Source organism: Diuraphis noxia, unplaced genomic scaffold, assembly GCF_037042655.1.
Source record: "Diuraphis noxia isolate RWA-SAM2 unplaced genomic scaffold, SU_Dnox_SAM2 contig0001, whole genome shotgun sequence".
Taxonomy (NCBI): domain Eukaryota; kingdom Metazoa; phylum Arthropoda; class Insecta; order Hemiptera; family Aphididae; genus Diuraphis; species Diuraphis noxia.
In genome coordinates this window covers 43,842,397-43,866,214 of record NW_028301711.1, presented here as the reverse complement: position 1 = coordinate 43,866,214, position 23,818 = coordinate 43,842,397, and the positions used below count along the sequence as shown (strand labels likewise).

Here is a 23,818-nt window from a genome sequence, read left to right as displayed (position 1 = left end):
TAGCATATTATGTAATATTTGTTTTGTAGACTGTAGTACACACACAATCAAATCGTAGTGCCCACTTGTACAATAATTGTAGTGCATATTGTGTGTCGCAGTGCACATAAAAATAGGACCTGGTACCCACTCATTTATTTCTAAAACAAAAAAAAACTATTTTTAAATAGTAAAACACAATATTTATTAAATTATATTAATATTTTTGAAAAGCATCACACTAATTAACTTGGATTGGATTTAAAGTAGCTATACCAATATCAAGCTAATTAATACAATGGAAAATAATAATTAAGCAATCTATTTAATTTAAATTTGAAATTAAATACTTAAATATTATTACAGCAAGCTGACTTCAGTTTTTTTGATTAAACACATATCAAATGGTCAGTTTTTAATTGTGTTTATTGAAACAACAAGATAATACAAATGGTTAGATCAAAGAAAAAATCATCGTCTAATAAATCATTAAAGAACATGCATCCATCGCAGTTCAATAATCCCAGAAAAAATGTTAATAATTTTGGTGGATGTATAGCAGACATGAACATGCAAAACCATAATATGATGACAAATGATATGACACAAAATACAGCAAATGTGAATAAACAAGACCATAATACTATACCAAATTTTGTAACACAGAGTAAAGTGAATTTGAATAACCAAAATCTTCACATGATGCTAAATTCTGTTTCACAGAATACAGGAGACGCGAATAAACAAGACCATAATATGATTCCAAATATTATAGCACAGAGTTTAGCAAATTTGAATAGACAAAACCTTAGTATAATGCTAAATGCTAAGACACAGAATACATCTAACATGAATAAACAAGACCATAACATAACATCAAATCCTGTAACACTGAGTTTAGCAAATTTGAATGGGCAAAGCCATAATATGTTACCAAATGTTGTAACACAATTGCCACAATGGTTTGTTGAAAAAGTTAACTGATTGGTAGTAAAATTAATGTTTTGTATTTTATAGGCATTCTCAAATAACAATGAGCGACATATTGAATAACTATGTTGATGGTCCAAATTCAGGTAACAGTTTGTTCACTTCTGGCCGTGATTTGTCTGTACAATCCAATTTTCAACCGATATTCGACTGCAATCAAATAAATAACAATAATGGTATACATCCTCTTATGGATCAATCTAACTTGTCTCTCATCAATGGAAATGATTTATCTGACAATGGACCAAAATATAGTGTTGCTAGCCACACTGTGCCCGTAGGGAGACCTTATGGTAAACATTCACTGTTCAAAAAATATGATCATTACTTTAGTTGTGAGTTATTCATTTTATTTTTTTTTTTATTTTTTTATTTTTTTTTTTTTACTTATTTATTTGTTTATTTTTTGTTTATTATTTATTATAATTTAATGTATTGTTTGTTATTTAGTGTCATTATTTATGGTTTGGTTTAATATTATTTAAATTATTTTTATAATAGTCAAAGTGATGAAAACTTCAAATTCAGAGACAAGTGAATTCAAAATGAGGAATAAAGATTTTCCAGCATTACCTGGTACTCAAATGCAAATGCATGATGTTGCTAAAACTCCATCTACTATGATAGATTCAAACCAACAGTGGAGTAATACAAAAAATGGATCTAAATTGTTAAATAAGTTTAACATGAATCGATTAATAAATCATAATTCAAATGAAAGCCATTTAGATACAGATTTTCATTTGAACGGTAATGCGGTACCAAAACCTGGTGTTCAAACGTCACTTGATGATGGTCTCTTAAATAAAAATTGTATTTTTATTTTTATTAATTCATTGTTATTTAGGTAAAGTTACTAACATACCTGGTAGTATGCTACGTGATCAATTTGGAATTATTGGTCAACTGGTTACGATGAGAACTGCTGAACATAATCCTAAATTGGTAACATTAACTTTTGGACAAGATTTGACAAGCCTTGGTATGAACTTAAATTCCCCTGAAAACATTTACCCAACATTCGCAGGTCCATTTGAAAATACTCCGCTAGAACCGCATAACATTGAATATGATGTACCATCTGAATATAAGATTCATCACAAAATCAAGTAAGAAAATGAATTGTTAAAGTGTTTTTCATACAATTAATTATTTATATATATTTTAGAAATAAGTTAGCTCCAATCAAGTTGTCCGAATATAAGGATGATTTATTGTTTTATCTTTTTTTTACTCATATTGGTGATAGAATACAGATGGCTGTTGCTAGTGAATTGTAAGAAATTGTATATTATTTTTTTTTATGTTATATATCTTACTTAATTTTGATTTGTTGCTTAAGGCATACACGAGGTTGGCGTTACCATACAGGACAACGAATATGGATCACTCCTGTGTCTGGATTAAGTAGTTCAAAAATAGATGGTAAATTTCAACGTGGCACATTTTATGTATTTGATAAGCTGTTGTGGCGCAAAGTACCAAAAGAACTAATGCTTGACCACACTATGTTGGATGGATGTGTTTCAAATGGTTCTTTCATACCCCCTAATACATCAACAAGATAAATTTAGTTGTACTCAATTAACATATTCAATACTTAAAAAGTCAATTAAAAATTTCTTCTTCTATGACTTTGCACAAAATCTATCCAAAATGTTAACATTTTTGTTTATTTTATCATTTTTATAAAAAAAATCCATGTAATTTCTACAATAGATTTTATGTAAGTTTTATGTCAAATACCCAGATTAATAATAACTGACATTCCATAATTATTCAATTTTTGTCATAACAACACTATTTTAATTTAATTTTTTGAAAAATAATTGTTTTATTATAATATGATTTCCATACATTTTTCTGGTGTATTTTGATTTTGTGATTGTTCGACACATAAAAAGTCGAAAGGGAAATCTAATATTTTTCATATATATAGTGTGTGATATATTTAAAATGTTGGCGCTATGCACAATTAACCCATTAATAACTGTCAATGTATTTTGAACCTAACCAAGTGTTCAGCACATAAAATATTCATGTTAAGAGGACGTTACACCCGCATTTGTTGTCTCCGTCTTGCAAGTGCGTAACATTGCAAAAACTGTTTCGCACGGGAAAGAACCGAGAAAGATACCTACAGTTATAACTAAGAAACAAAATTTTCACCACATAAAAAGGAGAATATTTTGTCTGTGCAATATCGTTTTTATTTTTTCGATATCACTTATACAAAAAAAATTCTTATTGTTTTATAATATATTAATTTTTTGTTTTTTAAGCATGACTAACTTTTTTCGTAGTTCTTATATCGAAAAAATAAAAACGATATTGCACGGACAAAATTCTCCTTTTTATGTGGTGAATATTTTGTTTCTTAGTTATAATTGCAGCTTTCTCGGTTCTTTCCCGCGCGAAACAGTTTTTGCAGTGTTACGTACTTGTAAGACGGTGACAACACATGTGGGTGAGACGTCCTCTTAAGTTAAAGGAGCGAATGAGCGATGATAAAAATACATTGTATTCCAATGTATTTTTATATCACAGTTTTGTTCTTATCACAGGTAGCAAAAATTCTACAGAGTTTCTGCGATAGATGCTGGTTGCTGGGAATGGAAATGGAAGATCTTAGTTAAATCACAGATAAATAAATAAAAATATAGTTCGTAGCTCGATCAAGTGTAAGAGGAGGGTAATGATAAACCACTAATAGTGAATAATAACTGTTAAAAGTGTGATAGAACAAACATGACGAAAATCTTTTCAAGGTATTAACATAGATTACACATACATCTAAAATCTATACGATTGAAACAAAAACCTTCAAAGGTTGATTACAGTAATTTAACTATAACGTCGTTTTCGTAACACAGTGAATCATTTATTAGTGATCACCGTGGTTAAATCATTATGTATTATAGAGAGTCAGTTCCTTCTAAAATACTTCTATATAAAGAGTTGTTTTTATTTTACAGTACAATATTATTAATTTTATGAAAACATGCTTTCAGTCTAAAATTGATAATTCATTATAAAAATATAATTTTAACTTTCAACATTTAAAAATGTAAAGAATTAATAATAAAGATGATTATGCATACTATGATATAAAGTATGTATTTATATATATTATATTATATCCTATACTATAGGAAGCTAATATAGTGTGAAAATACTAAAGATTATATATTACTACAATATATATAAAAACTGATTTTGAGTTCAAATTTTAGAAAATTCACTAAAATAACAAAAATTTGCAAATTATTTTGCTTGAAGTATGTACCCTATAAAATAGAAACTATTTGAGGTTGAAACTTCAATTTACAGATTAAACTGCCTCTTTATATTACTGTATAAAAATGGCTATAGCTGCTAGAGATAACTTCACATTGCTCTGATAATGTGAAACATGATTTATAGAAGAATAAAGGTTTTAGATTCTGAACGAAGTGATGAATGTATTGATTTTACAATGATGTGTGTTTTTTTTTTGTGTGTCTGTGACTCTGTGTAGAGCATAACTAGTCGAAATAATGCTTCGATTTCAAACTTTTGGGGTGGTTTCCGATGTAAAATTGAAGATACTTGGTGCATTATAAAGGTCAAAAGTAAAGATTTTCCAACAGTTTCAAAAAAATCGAGAAAAACAAACAAAAAAATGACAGAAAAAAGGGGAATTTTTAAGCAAAATCAGTTTTCGACCAAATCGATTTTTTTATATGGTTGTAATTCAAAAACTAATCACTGTAAATACTTGAAATTTTCACCAAATGTTTATGTTAGTGTTATCTATATACAGTTTAATTTTCAAAAAGACTTTTTTTGAGTTTTTCATAGACCACTGAAATTTTAAATTTTTTGAGAATTTTTTTTTGAAGTGTCGGTAAAAAAATGTTGGACGACCAAAAAAACTTGAAAATTTAATACAAGGTTCCTTATGAGTTGTTCTTATTGTAGCTAAAAAAAATTAAAAATCGTAAGTCACAATTTTTTTTAATAAGCGTTTATAGTTCAAAATTTTACAAAAACGCGAAAATTTGCAAGTAATTTAGAAGTTGAAAAATCATAAAATTTTTTGCGTTTATAAATAAGGGTTAAAAATACAACACTAAGTTTTCCATAAGTTTTCCTTCAAGTAGCTATAGAGAAAACTCGAAGTATCATTATAGGAAAAATTTTAAGTGCGTTTGAATTTCAATTTTTTACGAAATAGCGCAACGATAACGACTTATCCTGAAACGATTTTAAATATTTGTTATTATTCAAAAAGTATAAGTCGTAGATACTTGAAAATTTTATTAGTTATTTAGATTGGCATTTTCTTTACATGATTTAATTTTCAAAATATTTTGACTTTTTTGAGATATTTATAGAAGACTGAAATTTTCAATTTGCCTGAAAATTTTTGTTTGAAGTTTCGATAAAAATTTTTTGGCTCTATCAAAATACTTGAACATTTAATACGAAGTTGCTCATAAGTTATTCTTAAAGCGATTAAAAAATTATAAGAATACATAGGCACAATTTTTTTTTATAAACGTTTATAGTTCAAATTTTTATGAAATCTGTCGAAAACGTGAAAATTTGCAAGTAATTTTGAAGTTGAAAACTCATAACATTTTTTGCGTTTATAAATAAGGATTAAAAATACAACACTAAGTTTTCCTTCAAGTAGCTATAGAGAAAACTCGAAGCATCATTATAGGAAAAATTTTAAGTGGTTTTGAATTTAAATTTTTACGAAATAGCGTAACGATAACGATTTATCCTGAAACGATTTTAAATATTTGTTATTATTCAAAAAGTATAAGTCGTAGATACTTGAAAATTTTACCAGTTATTTAGATTGGCATTTTCTTTACATGATTTAATTTTCAAAATATTTTGAAGTGTCGATAAAAATTGTTTGGCCCTATCAAAATACTTGAAAATTTAATACAAAGTTCGTCATTAGTTATTCTTATAGTTATTAAATAATTATAAAAATAGTTAGGCACAATTTTTTTTTATTAGCATTTGAAGTTCAAATATTGACAAAAATTGGTCAAAACCATGAATATTTTATTTTTTTGTGTTTGTCATTACGTTTTGGGGCAGTAAAAATGCTTCGACTTTTAACTTCAGTACCTTGTTAAATCAGAAAATGAATCTAGTTGATACTTCAGGGGATCAAAAGTTAAAAATTCTTAATATTTTTCTAAATAATCGGGATAAACAAACTAAAAATTAACGGAAAAACATGCAATTTTACGTACAATTTAGTTTTCGACAAAATCGATTTTGATTTTTTATGTAACTTTAAAACGAATGACCATTGATACATGAAATTTTTGCCGAATGTTAATATAAATACCTATGTTCTATCCTCCGTGAAATTTAAAAAAAAATTTGATTTAAGTTGAACTATTCGTAGGTATATGCAATTTTCAATCATTATTAGTTTTTTTTTAAATTAAAATCGATAAAAATTTATTTTTTAGGTAAAAAATCTTGAAAATTTAATACAAGGCTCTTACCATATTATTACAATAGCAGTTGAAAAATAAAATAAATTCATAGTTACAATTTTTTTTTATAAGCATTCAAAGTTTGCATTTTGACAAAATACGTAAAAATCACAAAAATTCACAAATTATTTTAAGCTAGAAATGAATAAAAAAATGTCTTTTATAAACTAAGATTTAAAAATTTAATATAAGATTCCTTACATGTTTTTCAATCTTTATCAAAAAAAAAATGTTCACCGAAAATGCAAATTAAATTTTTATAAGCACATAAATTTCAAATATTGACAAAAATTCGTCAAAACCATGAATATTTGCGAATTATTTTGTAGTTCAGAATTCATAATATTGTTTGTATTTTTTATCTAAGGTTATAAAATTCAACACTAAGTTTTCCATAAGTTTTGCTTCAAATAGCTATAGAGAAAATTTGACGCATCATTTATAGGAAAAATGTTTTGAGCGTTTGAGTTTAAAATTTTTTTGAAATCGTGTAATGATAACGATTTATCCTCAAACCAGGTATATTATGTATATCTATGATAATATTAATAATATAAGGTATTATGAATTATGATAACTACACTAATTGATTATTCATGCCTTATGCAAAATGCGTCTTAATTGAAAAATAAAATATTTGTTTCAAAATAGAATATATGACAATATTTAAATATAATATATCCTAGACTGACAAATCATCTCCGCTCAGAATCGTTTTTCGTATACAATGATACCTAGGTATCATTGCATTCAAATTTAATCCCATCCATTACAGTAACCTACTGTACAGCAGAGCGACATCCACGACTTACCCGCTTTTTTTTTATCTATGGTAATTTGTATGTGATGAAATGATTCATCTATTCAAGTGTTATTCTTATTACTGTCTATTGATGTAATAATTGATAGGCGATGACTTGTAATAATTAAACCATGAAATATGAGTAGGATTGGATTCTACTCTCTGGTATATGATAATATGAAATATACTATGATAACATTGAATACCGCTTATTAAAATATTAACTGATGGATTCAATCAAAGAGCTGAATTTTTTTTCCGAAAATCATGGTTTTACGGCACCCATTGCACATGGCCCAAGATGGTATTTTTTTTAGTTGTCCATTTATACGGATATAAATTTATTTGGACATAATATTATTATAATTTATATTATATAATTGTATTTTAATTTATATTATAATCTTCTGTTAAAAGTATTGACAGCTCTGTTGCGTCCCAATTGACGCCGATTCATATATTATCAACGTAGAAATGAACACTTAATGTACCTAACATGCAGTGTATAATTCATATATTATAATGCACCTATACCTATTTAGTTATAATGTTGTTTATTTTACTTAATACAAAAATACAATTATGGTTAAATGATGAGGTGAGTGGTGTTACGATCTTCCTCCAAGTGTCTTGTTTAGTCCTAGCTGTATAACCATCTAGCTCACATTAAGAACCGTCTGTCTTACATTTTAGAATCGTCTGACGATGAATCTTGTATTTTCAAACTTATTTGCAACAATTTAAAATTGAATACTGATATTTTTCAATTATTGAAATTCTATATACCTAGTTAATTAATATTTATTTTCTTATATTAAAATTCTATTTGTATATTGTATCTATTGTTCATCATCCGAATTATTATTAACATTAAATATTAAATAGGTAAGTAGTGATGATAATGTTCATAATTCTAGTCTTGAATTTAACTTAATAGATTTGACTTCATTGATGGTAAATTACGAAGAAACTCTAATTAATACTATTTCTTTACCTACTCATATAACATATGTTTAGATGTTCTGCTCATACATTAAATCTAATAGTTACAGTTGATACCTACTGCCAAAATATATGATAAAGCATATAATTCAATTTCAAAAATGTCATTTAAAAAGTTGTCATCATTTTGGAATCTTCTTAGTCGTAGTAGGTACTGTTGTATCAGATAAAGTATTTGACTTATGTAGTTGTTGTTAAGTCTAGTTCCTAATTAAACAAGATGCAATTCCATGTATGATGCTATTCACAAAGTAGTTAAAAATAAACAAAATTTAATCCTGGTTTTTAATGAATTAAAAATGAAAAAGATTTTAAAAAATATGAATGGAATTTCTTAGTAGAATACTGTAAGGTAAATGGTCCAGTTGCAGTTTCATTGGATAAATTGCAGGGTGAAAGGTCTTGTTATTTAAGTTTTGTTGCCCCTACTATATTAGCATTACGACTTATTAATACAGATGAATAGCTCGGCCTACTGTAAGCATTAATGTTTAAATATTATTAGCAGTTTAGAAAAACAATTTGACTATATATTAGATTTAAAGAAAGTTAAAAGCAAATCATTTATTCTATCAGCTATAAGCCATCCAAAGTTAACATTATTCAGGGTACCTGATAGATATATTGTAAGCATATATTTTTTGATGAGTGTACTTTAATAAATACTGATACAAATGCTGCTTTGAGTATAAATGAAAATTTAGATAGTGATAGCAGTGACCAAGAATTTTTTCAAGTCTTATCAGAAAATATAAATTGCTTAGATTTGAAAAAAAACTTTCAAAATTTCAAAGTAATCACAATTGATGTCCAAGTTTTGGAAAATTTAAATTCAAAAATTAAGATTTTACTGTTCTTAATTCTTTTTCAATTATCAAAACAAAATTGTTTGTAATACAATACAACACTTCCCTCTTCTGCATCAGTAGAGCCTTTATCTTTATTTAGTATAGTGGATCACAAATCATGACCCCGAGGAGAAATCGTTTGAATAATAAGAAGTTTAAGATGCTCTTGTGTTGTAGATTTCAGTCTTAATTCTAAAATGTTCTATTGTCATGCAGTTGTAACTTATTTATTGTCAAGGTTAACATAATGAAAAGGAAGAAATTAAAAAAAAAGATTGTAAACATTATTATTTGTTTTGTTTCAAAATAATTTTTTTTCTGATTAATTTTATACTGTTATTGTAATTTTATAATTTTATAATCACCTAGTTGTAAGTGTACCTCGTTCATTGTTAAGGATTACTTTAGATATATAAGACATTAATCACAGACCACTGTACTAACCCTGGTTGAAATATTCAAGATTATTGCATATATACCCTCTCTCAATCAAATATTTGATGATAAAAATAAAAATGGCAGCGTAAAGGGAGCCAATAATAATCAAGAATATAATTATTTATGCGCGGGAACTTTTATGCCAGCTGCTGATAGCCCAAGGCTTATAGATTATACAGATTGCCACATTTTGAAAACATCGAAAAAATAGGAGTGGGAGAAAATGACGCCGTGACGTAATCGTCGTACAAACTGTATAAAACGATAACAACTAACAATATGACGTTTTTATGCCTGTCTTGCCCTCTCTCGTAAGTAGTCTCGTTTCACCTAACCTTTTGATTTTGTTTTATTTATTTAATTAAATAGTGTTTTAATTTGTATAATTACTTATTATGTTCGTCTACGAAAAAAAAAAATAAACTTAAAGGTGAATGAGATAGGTACTTAACCAACATTCAAATTTATTAAAAAAAAAAAACGAAAAGCAAAAGCAAAACTATAAAAATGCAAAAACTTAGATGACTGATAAGTGATGACATAGGGCTTCTTGCGACTGATTTTTTTTTTTATTACGGAGTCATTAACAAGTGCATTGATACAAGCATTTTTCAACTATTGTTATTTTTATTATTATTATTATTTATTAAGCAAAACAAATTGAAATGTACTTTAGTTAAAATGATTTTTTTTTATCATCTAAGTCTTGAAAAATATGTTAACTAATTAAAATTATGTTTATCATCCTCTCTCTTAAAATTATTTGTATTATTACTAGCGTTTTTAAATTATTACTATTATGTAATACAAATTATACTTAGGCTATTTAGGCTGCATTTTTTTTATAATTATAGCCTGTAAAAAATATCAATTAGCATTTTATTGGTCATGAAATGTACCATACCATGACAGATTTTTCTCATTTTGGTTAAAAAAAAAATTTGAATTCCCATTCTAAAGATAATGCGTTTATTATTATATACATATATTATAAATTAAATGTATTAGGGTACCACAAGCGATTATTAATTTCTTTATAATTCTTAAAAATATATAAAGATTTTTATAATTTATTTTGTTTATTAATTCATCTAATAAATGTGAAAACTTTTTTTTTTTTAATAAGACTCATCATCATATAAGAAATGATATGAAAAACTAGCTCTTTAAAAAATCAAAAAAGCAAGAACAATAAGGCTTTTTATGTAATTTATTCTTTATAATATATAATTATAAAATAATATAAAATATATAAAATAAGTTATTAAAAATTATGAAATATTTTTGACAATGATAATAATATGAAAATAAAAAAGGACGACTAGACTATTATTTTAAAAAATGCATATCATTTTATGGCAGGTTTCGAAAATCATCAGATATAAAAAAAAAAAATGCATAATATTATATCATACATATCTAATTGTTGGAATTATAAACAAAACACCCTATATCATGTAGTATATAACTTATATAATATAAGTAATATGTTCACGCTGTAGTTCAGCAGACGCTGACTATACATTTTTATAATACCCTATAGCAAATATGTCTTGTGTAGCTGGTATACACAGTTAGTCGTTAATTTATATTACGCCTGTTGCGCCACGGCAAATCTTACGATTTTTGCAGTTGTCTGCCGTGACTTGCAGTAATGAGCTTAGGTGACCAAAATATAACGCTAGATATACTGTTAACGGCGGATTAAACGCCACAAAATTGATATATTGTTATAGACTGAATACAGACAGTATAATATAGTAACAAAAAGGGGGCGCCCCTATCTCATAATCATAGGCGTGCGCACGGGGTATGCAGGGTATGCCGCTGCATAGTCTGCGGCTTCATGTAAGGGCCCCATGTTTACCATACCATCAAAGCATTTTTAATAATGTCTTTTATGGCGGGTATTAAAAACAAAAAATTATAACATTTTTTTTTTTAATTTTCGCTGCAGTAAAGAAGCTAAGTAGTATATTTGCAAAAATTAAGATTGTTAGATCGAGTCTTATATGTGGTAAAAGAAAATATTAATAACGGCTTAGAATCGTTTTTTTTTAGAATAAATTTAAAAAAAAAAGCGGGTAAGTCGTGGATGTCGCTCTGCTGTACAGTAGGTTACTGTAATGGGTGGGATTATATTTGAATTCAATGATAGGTATCATTGAATACGAAAAACGATTCTGAACGGAGATGATTTGTTTGACTCGTTTGAGGATAAATCGTTATCGTTACGCGATTTCAAAAAAATTTAAAACTCAAATGCTCAAAACATTTTTCCTATAATAACGCTTCAAATTTTCTCTATAGTTATTTGAAGCAAAACTTATGGAAAACTTAGTGTTGAATTTATTAACCTTAGATATAAATAGAAACATTTTTATGAATTTTTAACTTAAAAATTACTTGCAAATTTTCGCGTTTTCGACAGATTTCGTAAAAATTTGAACTATGAATGCTTGTAAAAAAAAATTGTGACCAACGATTTTCGATTTTTTTAAACTACAATAAGAACCACTCATAAAGAGCCTTGTATTAAATTTTCAAATTTTTTTGGCCATCCAAAATTTTTTTATCGAAATTTCGAAAAAAATTCTCAGAAAAATCGAAAATATCAGTGGTCTATAAATAGCTCAAAAAAACTCGAAATATTTTGAAAATTTAACTGTATATAGATAACACTGACATTAACATTTGGTGAAAATTTCAAGTATTTACAGTGATTAGTTTTTGAATTACAATCATATAAAAAAATCGATTTAGTCGAAAACTGGTTTTGCGTAAAAGTTCCCGTTTTTCCGTCATTTTTTTTTTGTTTTTCTCGATTTTTTTGAAAACTGTTGGAAAATGTTTACTTTTGACCTCTATAATGCACCAAGGATATTCACTTTTACATCGGAAACCACCCCCAAAGTTAGAAATTGGAGCATTATTTCGACTAGTTATGCTGTACACAGACACAAAAAAAAAAAAAAAAACACACATCATTGTAAAATCAATACATTCCTCACTTCGTTCAGAATCTAAAATTGAAAAAATTTTTGTGAGGGGCCCTATGTTTCTTGTTGCATAGCCTGCGAATAAAGTCTGCGCACGCCTATGCTCATAATATAAATAAATACAAATAATCACAAAATTACAACCACATAAAATATATGAACTCGACCTGTTCCGCTGGTGAAAATGAAAGGTCCTCCGGATCAACTCCAATCCTCAAACGTCAAATGGTGAGCAACGGCACACAGCTGGCACGCGAATTGTATTAATGGCGGCACGCAAATTGTAGTAGTGGCGGCACACGATTATTAGTGGCGGCATGCGAATTATGTACTTGGCGGTACTCGAATTGTAGTAGTGGCAGCACACGAAACGGCAAAACCATTCGTCGCACACACGTGGTGGATACACCGTATACTCAGACTTGGTCACTTGGAGTGCACGGCGACGCATAAAACAAACCGTCGGGCCAACGGTTAAAACGACAACGTCGGAGCGCGCACGCTGTCGAGTGACGATAAGACGCCATTAAAATCCTCGGCTGGCGGCACGGATACAGCGTGACCGGTTGGGGGGAGAGGCGCTGAAATGGCCAGACTGGCATCACACGGACCTGTGAACGGCAGGTGCATAGACCTATAAAAGAATGGACCGCGCATATCATATCCCAGTAGTGTATTTGGTTGAGTCAAAGATATGTGCGAGAGAGACAGACTTATGTTAGAATTTCCTAAGACATTCCAACCAAAATATTTTATCGTCCTTGAATATTTATATATTTTTTTAATGATAACGACAACCAACGAATGATATCATTTTAAAATCATTCCCCGCGTTATAGCATTTTGTTTATTTGGTTAAAACTTATGTTTTGAATTATAAAGTTTAAATTTTAAAATTAAAATGGTTCTTATGTGCTCTGTGAGAAGCTGTAAAACCAAACATTCCAAAAATTCTGACATAAAGTTCCACAAGTAAGTACTACCTGTAATATAAGTAAGGTTTACATTATAATTAAAAATGTTACACATATTATATCTAAGTTCATAAATAAATTACCTTTTAATCCATATAGGTTTCCTACAAATGAAGAGTTTAAAAGCAAATGGTTATTAGCCATTATAATCATGAAAGTTGGTTTGTGCCATCCCAGCATTCTGCTGTATGTAGCAAGCATTTTAATATAGGTGATTATCAAACTAATGCTTTGGGGAACAAGAAGCTGAAAATGAATGCTATCTGAAAATCAACAATCATTCGTAGATCTTTACTTGAAGGTGAGAACAAATTACTGAAATTAGGAACCTGCAATGTAAGTTAATTATATTTTACTAAGACACAATATATATATTTTAAATTATATTTCGAGGTACTTCATCATTCAAAAGACAACGACAGTGACAGAACTATATTTGATTCAAATGATAGCGATGGTAAAATTAATATTGAATCCAATATTATGTATTTTCAGTTATTGTAAATAATATGTAACAATTTTTTAGTTATAGTGAACACTGGAGTTGTCAATGATTTTGTAGAAGATGGTATATTATTGTCAGAAATATCAAATAATTCTAAAGTGGATCTTGAAAACTCAGTTGTACAATAGCAACATTAAGAAAATAATATTAGTATGAATTCATCAACCTAAACAAAAACACCTCCACAAAAGTATTATATTTTTTTTTCAATTGTTTTTATACAAATTTTTTATGTACTAAAAAATGATAATTTTTAGGAGAAGAAAACTATTTCGTTACTTGGGAGATTATGAAGAAGAAGATTTGGAAACCCCTAGAAAGAGGAAAATGTTTTGGACTGTTTATAAAAAAACCTTGGAAAAAAAAGCCAATACCGAAAGACTGTTAAGACAAAAAAATCATAGATTGCAAGCTAAAATAAGGACATTAAATACATTAATTGATAGTTTACAAGCCGATAACAAAACTACAGCCAATTGTTCCAATATTTTACTAGACATACTAGATTAAAATATAATACTGCCCAAAACAATACAGGTATACTGGTATACAGAAATAGAATTACTTCAATAGTTCAATTATAATAAAATTATGTAATGGCACGAAAATTAAATATTTCAAAGACTAATTAATATATTTTTGCTTATATCATCTTTGGTATTTCTAACATAGCCCTTTCACTCTCGCACATATCTTTGATTCACGGATCTCTCTCTATGCGCGGTCCATTCTTTTATAGGTCTGTGGGCAGGTGTAATCCGAACTGCGCCAAAACAGTGCCGGTGTTTGAACAACGCCTCATAACACTATTGTACATCGTATCATTATACTTATTACTATTATACTATTTATGTCCGATCTTATTATTATTTACCTTTAGCTTCTGTATATCTGTGTACATCAACAGGTTATGGGCCCAGTAGTAAGGTTTTTATAATAAGATCGTGAATAGTTGGTAGAATAATAATTGATTAACGAATTGCGTGTTTTTTGTGTACAGACAGTGTAGGTACATCAATGATAATTCGCGAAGTAAGTGCTGCGAAGTGTGTGTGCGTTTCTTAGTGTGTAGATAGTGAACATGTACGTGTTTTTTTAAATATGGAAAACGAACAATATAAGATCAACAAACTCGAAGATGCATCAAATGGAGACATGTGGAAATTTCAAATTAAGGTAATCATGAATGCAGCTAAAATATTTGATTTAGTATCGAGAAAATCGAAAAGACCTATTTAAAGAAAAATCGGTAATGAAACTGAAGACGAAGCGAGAAAATGGCATGGCGTTGATTTTTCAATATGGAAAAGGGCAGATAGTAAGGCTCAAAAATGTATCGTCACATCAGTAAATGAACAACCTCTGCAATACATTATGAACTGTGACACAGCAAATGGTATGTGGAACAAATTACTTAATGTGTACGAACAGAAATCGGACACAAGCATAACAATAATACTGTTTTCGCCGGAATAATTCTTACACGTTTATTAGTAGTTTACTACTCCGACTCGCGTTGATTTCAGGAAAGGTGACCTCTTTGAATACAATTTTATAATAATGAACAAGATGCCTTTGAGGCGCTTAGCGCATAATACATATAATGCGAAATATAAGGCAACAATATAACAATACAGCTTAACTATTTAAATAAAGATTTGGGCGCCCACCGGCAGAGTGGCTAGATTCCCGGAAGAATAATCACCGATAATTTTTGCCTGATCAGCATACGATCAACAACCACTTTCGTCAAAGATATGACTGCCACTACGAATCCGATCCAAGACGTCGGCACCGATTTTACCCGGCACTTGGGCCCAGACGTTGTTCCGTAGTACTCATTCCCGGTTTTAAATAACCAAGCGTCCAGAGAGCGACGATTCGGCCAGAGGACCATCATTGCTAACGAGTAGCTAGGTCTTTGCCTCCCGACTATTTACTTTTTACAGACATCAGAGGACTAGTGGTGGGCCCATAACGCCGTGCTCGTGGGTCACGCGGTAGTTGCGGCCTCTCGTTTAATATTTGGAATGGAGTGAGTACTCCATTCTCCACGCTCTGACTAGCGCCTACAGACTTTTCAGTCGTGCATCATACCACACGCCTCAAGCACACCTAGTGAAAACACGTAGGCCACTGGTTGAGTTGTCGTAGTGCTTATCCCGAAGAACAGTTCACCACAACTCTCTCACCATCACTTATTCTACTCAGCACCCCCGCATCCCAGATGCTTACTCGTACCTTATGTACGAATAACAGCCGCCAGTCCCCGATTTCACGAGAACTCGGGTCGTTACGTTCGGTTTTTCGTAGTACCGTCCTTTCGCTACCACTCCGCGTCCCAGACGCTACCATCCTATTGACCCACAACATGATCGCGAGACACCACAGCCACCCACATGAACAATCTGAACTCTTTCCAAAGTTTAGGCCAACTCACAAGCGTCCATAGCTTACACGGCCACTGTAGGCCAATTCTCTCCACTAGGTCTCTTAGTGCCTTTCTAGCGCCTGTCAATGCTTCGCAATGGAATACAACATGTTCTGCCACATCCAGAGTTCCACACGACTGACATTCGTTGGTCTCTGATTTAGAGAAGCGATGGAGATAGGCCATGAAACCCCCGTGTCTCGTAAGGAACTGGGAGGATTCGTGATCTACTACCAACCACTAACACTTCAACCTTTCTTTCACTGATGGGAAATAGCTATTCGTGAGTCTACCATACTACTAGCCTCCCGCCGTGCTTGCCATTCTGCAAGTCCTTCCTCCTCTATAGTCCTTTCCTGCTCCCTCCCGAGCCTGCCACTCCTACTCCTAGCCTTACGACCCCATTACCTTGCTTCCAGGTCCAGTGGCATCACCCCCGCCAGCACGGGCAGGGCCTCCGTACTGGTAGTACGATAAGCCCCCGTTACTGACAGAAGAGCGCTTTTCTGAGCCCCGAGAAGTAGGCGTTTCATCATCCGATCGTTAACGGTTTCACCGCACACTGCGGAACCGTAAACCATTCTCGCCACAAATACGCCTAAGTATAGTTTGCGCGTCATCTGGCCACTAAGACCCCAGGTAGAGGCTACAATCCACCTGATCCTATGAAACATTGGAGCCGCTTTCCTCACTACCTTCTTCACTTGATTCCTGAAACTCCACCTATCGTCCAATGTTACTCCGAGATACTCCATCTGTGTTACCTCCGTGAACCGCCGCCCGTCCATCCTAACTGTATAGGGCGGTGTCAGCCTTCCTTTCAGACACATGACTTTCATCTTTGTGCCAGAGAAGTTCAGCTTCATGCCGCTTGCCCAGGACCCTGCACTTTTCAGTTTTTCCTCTGTCTTTCGGATCGCCTCGGATTGAGTCCGACCGGCTATCATCAGCAACGCGTCATCCGCGTAACCAATAGATTCTTCTTCCGACCCATCAAGACCCAGTAAAGAGTCCATCAAGATCTTCCAAAGTTCCGGACCAAACTGCGAGTCCTGAGGACAACCCTTGGACAGCCCCTGCTCACTCCTTCCCGTCGGCACCGTGATGCTGGCGTATCGACCCCCTAAATAACTCTGGGTCAGCTCACACATCCTCCTCGTCGCGCCCAATCTGGTCATGTGATGCAATATTGCTGGCCACCAGGCGTTGTCGAATGCTCCCAAGATATCCAAAAACACCTCGATATGTATGTTCACTTCTCAACCCGGCTTTCAGCCCACTCTCTCATTCTTAATATTGCATCATTGGTACTCTTATTCATCGTAAATCCAAATTGATTATCGGTCATCCTCGGTTCAATCATCTCACGCAGATTAGATACTCCAGTGCTTTTGACAACACCGAGAGCAGGCTTATCGGCCTATAAGACTTGGGGTCTGACCTATCCTTGTCACGATTTTTCAATAGGGGTACCACCACAGCTTTCTTCCATGACCTCAGAAGCGAGCTTTTCTCCAACACTCGTTGAAAAGAGTGGTCACTATTTCCGCCATCGCCAGGAATGCTACACGGAGAATTCTGGCTGTTATACCTTCCTCCCCCGGAGCTTTGTCCCTACCCATTCGCATATATAAATTCCTCCCGTTGGTTGCCTCGTTCTCCTCACCCCATATACGATCTTCGACTTCATCCAAGTGCACTCCAGTCTCCTCGCGGATTCTTTTGTGCTCCTCGGTTTCGCCTTCAGTCGTATCTGGGGGAATCAGTGATTCAAGCAGCAAGTCAAGCTTGTCCTGAAGATCCACCGTGCGCTCTCCATTCCCCTTTCGGAGAGTGGCTAGCATCCCGCGTGAGTTCGTATTCACGCCCTCCTTGCACCAGCGATAGGCGGCAGTGTCGGTCTGGCCCACCCGGCTACCCGATCATCGCCGGGGGCCCTTGGATATTTTTCAATATTAGTGGCCCATAGCCAATTGTAAACGTAATAAAAAATAGGCATGTGTTTAAAATTCTAATTGGTCACAACTCTAATAAATATGTAAACATTGAACAAAATTGTAATAACTATTTACCAAAAATATTTCAAATTCTTTTTAAACTTACAACTAAAACGGACTTGTTCAATACACTGTACATAGCGTTAAAATATGTTCTTATACTTCCATGCACACAAGTTAAGAGTGATCGAGTGTTTTCAAAACTAAAAATTTAAAAAACAAACAAATCTTCATTTAGCCAGCAATATTTGGATCCTTTAACTGATATTTTGTTGAAGATGATATCATTCAATGTATAAACAAAGATAAAGTTATTGATATGTTATAGGATCGTCATGCATGCAATTCATTGCAAAGAATTAAAAAATTACTTTTTTAATAATTTAATGTTAATTTTTAATTCAAATTTTGTATTTTAACAATGTTGGTTTACATTTTTATATTTATAATATAATATTTTTATATTGTCAAAGACGTTGGAAAAAATGACCTAATTTTATTAATTATGTATAAAATAGTTTAACTTAAATTAAAGTTAAATTTTTTTTCGTTTAAGTTAAAATTAAGTTTGTAGGGGGCCAATTCGAAATTAGTTAACCAGGGGCCCAGTCATGAGCCAGACCGACACTGGTAGGCGGACCCCCATGGCCTTTCGTTACCCTCCTCGTTAGTAAACTTTCGCCAGGTCCTCATCAAGTCCTTCCTGATAGATACTTGTTTCTTTCTCTCCTATATTGCTCCTCTAATGCGGCTGTCCTTTCCTCGCATCCCCCGGCACGTGATTTGCTTACACTTCTCCTTAGCCCATTAACACATCTACGCTGATGTTGACTTCCTCCGTGAACCACGTTGGCGCCTCTAACCCTCGTGACTTCATCAAAGGCATCGACTTTTTCCAACCTTGACTAATCGCCGAGGTTAGGTGATCCGCTCTAGAATGTAAGTCCTCCTCCAACCAGCAGGATTGACAGTCAAACAGTCTTTCCGCCAGTCTTTGACGAAATTTATTCCAGTCGGCTTTTCGGATATTGAACCTCTTTCTTACATCTACTCCTGTTACTTTCTCTTCCGTTTCGTCGTTGTAGTCGAATGTGATAAGTCTGTGATAACTCGTAATCGCATTTTCGTGTACCCTCCAATTTCCGATGTTCATGGTGACTTTCTGATGACGGCTTGTCCGTCTGTTATCTCCCACGTCGACCCAAATTACAGGTGTAATCCTGCAACTCTATGGTATCCATAATGGATCCCGCGTCGTAGGTGAACCGGTCAACGCTCTCACCCTCTTCATCCCTCATCCGCTTGTTAGCCTTCCTAGGAGTTTCCTCACTAAGAGTTCCGCGGATAATGGGAGATTTCTCCCTCTTCCTATCTACCAATTGTCCAATATTTTCCGATTCATTATCCATTTTTCTCTCTACATTTTCATTTCATTTTTCCATAAAGTTCCCACGATACGAGGACGATCTAAATTGTCCATTATGTCACTGCGCCTCTCTGACATAGCAAGGAATTCATATCGCACCCTTCCCAAGGGGGGGGGGGGGGAAGATACCTATAGACACGGTATTTTACCCTCCTCCATGCCAACCTAATTCTCATAGCTAAGTACCTGAGCTTAGGAGGTGTCTAGGGCTTTCAATTAAGAAAACCCTGTACCATTGTGCTTCCGCTAGGCAGATCCTATGAAGGAACCCCCGGTTTACCGACATATTCAACGATTTTCATCTTAATGTCGGGCCGAGCGCGTCTGATCCAGCTAACCAAAGCCATACCAGCTTTTGACCCCAATAAAATTAATTACCGGGGTCATCCCCCCACAACGCGCTTTTAATCCGTTGGATGGTTCTTTGACCTTCATACAATAGGTAAGGTCACCCGAATAAGGTCTGGCCTTATTCGGTATTTTTCCCTGGAGAAGTCTTCAAGTTGCAAGTGACTTCTCCAGGTCGAGTAGCGTTGTCAGCTGCTACCCGATCCTGGTTCAGCCGTTTAAGACCACTTCCAGTTCATGCTCAGATATGAGCCCCGTGTCAGAGTTCTGAGGTCTAGTAGTATGTATTTGTATGTTCACAGCCAGCTTTTACGTGGTAAAAAAAATTGTTCAAGGGGAAATTTTCCGCTCCGAGAACACTGATTTACCGCGTAACACAATACGGTGATTAAAATTGTCCGTCTATTTGCCTCTTGCACAAAAATATTTACCGCATCAACTATTTTTTTATTAGATTTTCAGTTTTTTTTTTTGATTTTTCAATCAAATATCGCTAATTTTTATAAAAATAATATTTCAAGTAAAGAACACAAATTATTTAATAAATTATTTTATTTTGTTAAATAAAATTATACAAGTTTTCTTACTTCTCTAGTAAAAGGTACATATTCTACAATACGATCATGAATTAATAAACAATAAGCAGTTACACCTGTAAGGGATTCCGATGCTTCAATTTCTAATTGAACATCCACTGCTGAGGCTGTTGCCGAATCATTCTGTTTTGAAGTATCAATAACTATAATAGGTGCGTTCGTTAGAAAAGTAGATGGACTCAATATAAGGTTCCGTATACTTTTTTCGTAATACGATTCTTGAAACGATGTATACATATCATATATAACAAAGTAAAATTATTTTTTGAAAAATCTAAATTCAAATTATCATACGGATATGCAAACGAGTTTAGAAATACTTTAACGTTTGTTAGATTACGATGATCGAATATACTACAATCTTTTGTTATTGTATTTTTACGATCTTTTTGTAATCCAATTATGATAAATCGTGGTTTTTCTAATTTTGAAGCGGTTTCAAGTTCCATACTACTTTTTTAGTAGTTCCGAGTTCAGGATATTCAAAAGTTTCGAAAGATCTAAAAGAAATAAACAAACTTTTTTTCTTTTTCTTTAAGTTTCAATAACTTTAACCTTTCTTCATCACTTTTAAGGGTTAATACGTTTAAATCAGTATGACTTCGAGTTAATATTAATTCCAATCTTGAATTAACTAATATTTTTTTATAATCTTCAAACAGACCTTATCAATATTTCAATGGAATGCAAGCACTGAATTCACTTTTATCGTTTGTTATTTGTGATCCATTTTTAAAATTCCAGCCAGAATTTTCGTAACAATTATAGTTATCTGGTGTACAAGATAAGAATCCTTTCAGCGAGCTTGTGATTCCAAGAACACGTGTGCTATCTACTCCTATTCCAATTATTTCTAATCGTATTTGTTCGAAGAGGTATGAATAACCATTATTACACAGTTTCACTTTATCAGGATCAGATATTATTCCTTCTAAATAAATAAAGCTCTCGTGTAGATACGGATAAACATCTGTTTGCTGTACTGATATCCGTATTTCATCATTATTATTAAACGATGTTGTGTACGGTGTATATGAATGATATTCAATTTTCGTTATTTTGGAATCCATCTCGTACCGTGAACTTATATCTAAAATATCACTTTCAGGCATTCTGTTTTATTGATAACCTAGGGCTTGCAAAATTTTTTTATTTTTCAAAGTCAATTTTTTTTACTTTATTTGATGTTACCGGTACCACTTTAGTCTTATAACTAGTTGAACTGATCCGAAGTAGCGGATTTATATTGAATTTTAATCCCATATCAAGATCCGTAACGTTTAATATGTAACACGATTGTCAATGCCTCACCAAAATTATCAATCGGATTATGATCTTGATCAACTAGCTGAACGGTTATCGAATCAATATTTGTAATATACTAAATTTAGCGGTGACTGAATTACTTTAGATCCTGTCCTTCCACTCAGGAAAAACTCGTAAATCGAATGACTTTGAAGATGGTTGTTGAATGATCCTTGAGATATATTACACATTACTTTTATAGAATTGATTGTGTTTAAATTTACTGCTTTTTCCGATCGAAGAATTGCATACACTGGTTTATATTGTATTTTTTCAAAACCGAATACAGGTGCCATACTATATGGAATCTCAAAGTGTAGTATCCCATTACATTTTATATAGGATCCGAAATCATTAGGATCAACCGAAATGTTAAATGTTAATTTGGTTAACTTTTTACTATTGTAGACATCTATTTGCTTCTCGTTGATTAATATCTTCAATTTCATAACATCCCTCTTCCAATTTAATATGACACATCATAGGCATCATATCATTATTGTTTTCATTGTCAACTATTTCTATAGAAAATGTATTATTATTTTCATTAATATTTGGGAATGAATTAAATGACTGTAAACATAACAAATCTATTTCCGAGTCCTCGTAAAGGTTTATAGACGGAAAATAATTTACAGATAATATGGTAGCATTCCCAGTTAAACTTAAAGTAACTGACTCATACATTACAAAATCTAAGATATAAATTTAATAATGAGATCCGTGACGTCTAATATGCAGAACAACTGTCAACGTCTCGTTAAAATCGTCAATTGGATTATTGTTTTGGTCAACTAACTGAACAGTTATTGAATTAATATCTGTTTTGTTTAATCTGTAATATATAAGGATTGGCGGAGATTGAACAACCTTTGTTCCTGTTCTTCCACTTGGGAAAAACTCATATATCGAATGACTTTGAAGTTGGTTGTTGAATGACCCATGTGCTCTATTACACAATACTTTTATAGAGTTAATCGTGTTTAAATTGGCCGCTTTATCCGATCGACAGCATTCATGAAACGGTCCCATTTTATCTTTTAAAACCCAAAAACAGGTGCTATACTAAATGGAATATCGAACCTAAGTATTCCATTGCATTTTATATACGTTCTAAAATCAACAGGATCAATGCGTACACTGAATTTTAGCTGTGTTCCATAGTCTTTATTAACTCGGAGTAACTCTTTTGCAATATATTTGTTAATATCTTCTATTTCATAGCATCCATCTTTCAAACTAAAATTAAAACTGTAATATTTTATGTTATGTTTCTTTGAAGGAATTACTTCTATTTTCAGTCGGTTATTAATTGGATTTATAATATTTGGAAATGAATTGAACGTTTGCAAAGATAACAAAGCTATTTCTGAATCCTCGTAAACGTTTATAGATGGAAAATAATTTGCAGTCAATTCAGTCAATTTTCCAGTTAAACTTAGTGTAATAGATTCATGCATTGTAAAAATTCAAGACATAAATGCCCACAGTTGAATGTATTGAAGTCTTGATAGTTAGAATAGTTATATACTATTTTAAACTTTTTAAAATAACGTTGTAATTCAATTGGTGGAGGTAAATCGCCAAAACTATCGAAATATATGACTTTATCTTTATTTTTATGAAACGCTACCCAATGGCTCCCGTCACCTGAAGATATGTCCAAGT

The 23,818-nt window shown here is 32.0% G+C and overlaps 1 protein-coding gene and 2 pseudogenes across 1 annotated transcript; 1 reads left to right on the top strand and 2 right to left on the bottom strand.

The window, feature by feature from the left end:
- The first annotated feature begins 429 nt into the window (after positions 1 to 429).
- Positions 430 to 2,537, top strand: LOC107165093 (uncharacterized). Its single transcript, XM_015513172.2, has 6 exons — positions 430 to 941; positions 997 to 1,304; positions 1,471 to 1,764; positions 1,817 to 2,078; positions 2,138 to 2,245; positions 2,312 to 2,537. Exons 1-6 carry the CDS (start codon positions 430 to 432, stop codon positions 2,535 to 2,537), a joined length of 1,710 nt encoding a protein of 569 aa, XP_015368658.2.
- Positions 2,538 to 22,109: 19,572 nt separating this feature from the next.
- On the bottom strand, positions 22,110 to 22,837 carry LOC149060735 (uncharacterized; annotated as a pseudogene).
- Positions 22,838 to 22,858: 21 nt separating this feature from the next.
- Positions 22,859 to 23,610, bottom strand: LOC149060734 (uncharacterized; annotated as a pseudogene).
- Positions 23,611 to 23,818: the final 208 nt, after the last annotated feature.

Excerpts from the sequence above, each read along its gene's own strand:
- LOC107165093 (XM_015513172.2), top strand. The coding sequence starts at position 430 with ATGGTTAGATCAAAGAAAAAATCATCGTCTAATAAATCATTAAAGAAC. Across the intron at positions 1,305-1,470 it reads ATATGATCATTACTTTAGTT|TCAAAGTGATGAAAACTTCA; the intron begins GTGAGTTATTCA and ends TTTTTATAATAG. Across the intron at positions 1,765-1,816 it reads TCAAACGTCACTTGATGATG|GTAAAGTTACTAACATACCT; the intron begins GTCTCTTAAATA and ends ATTGTTATTTAG.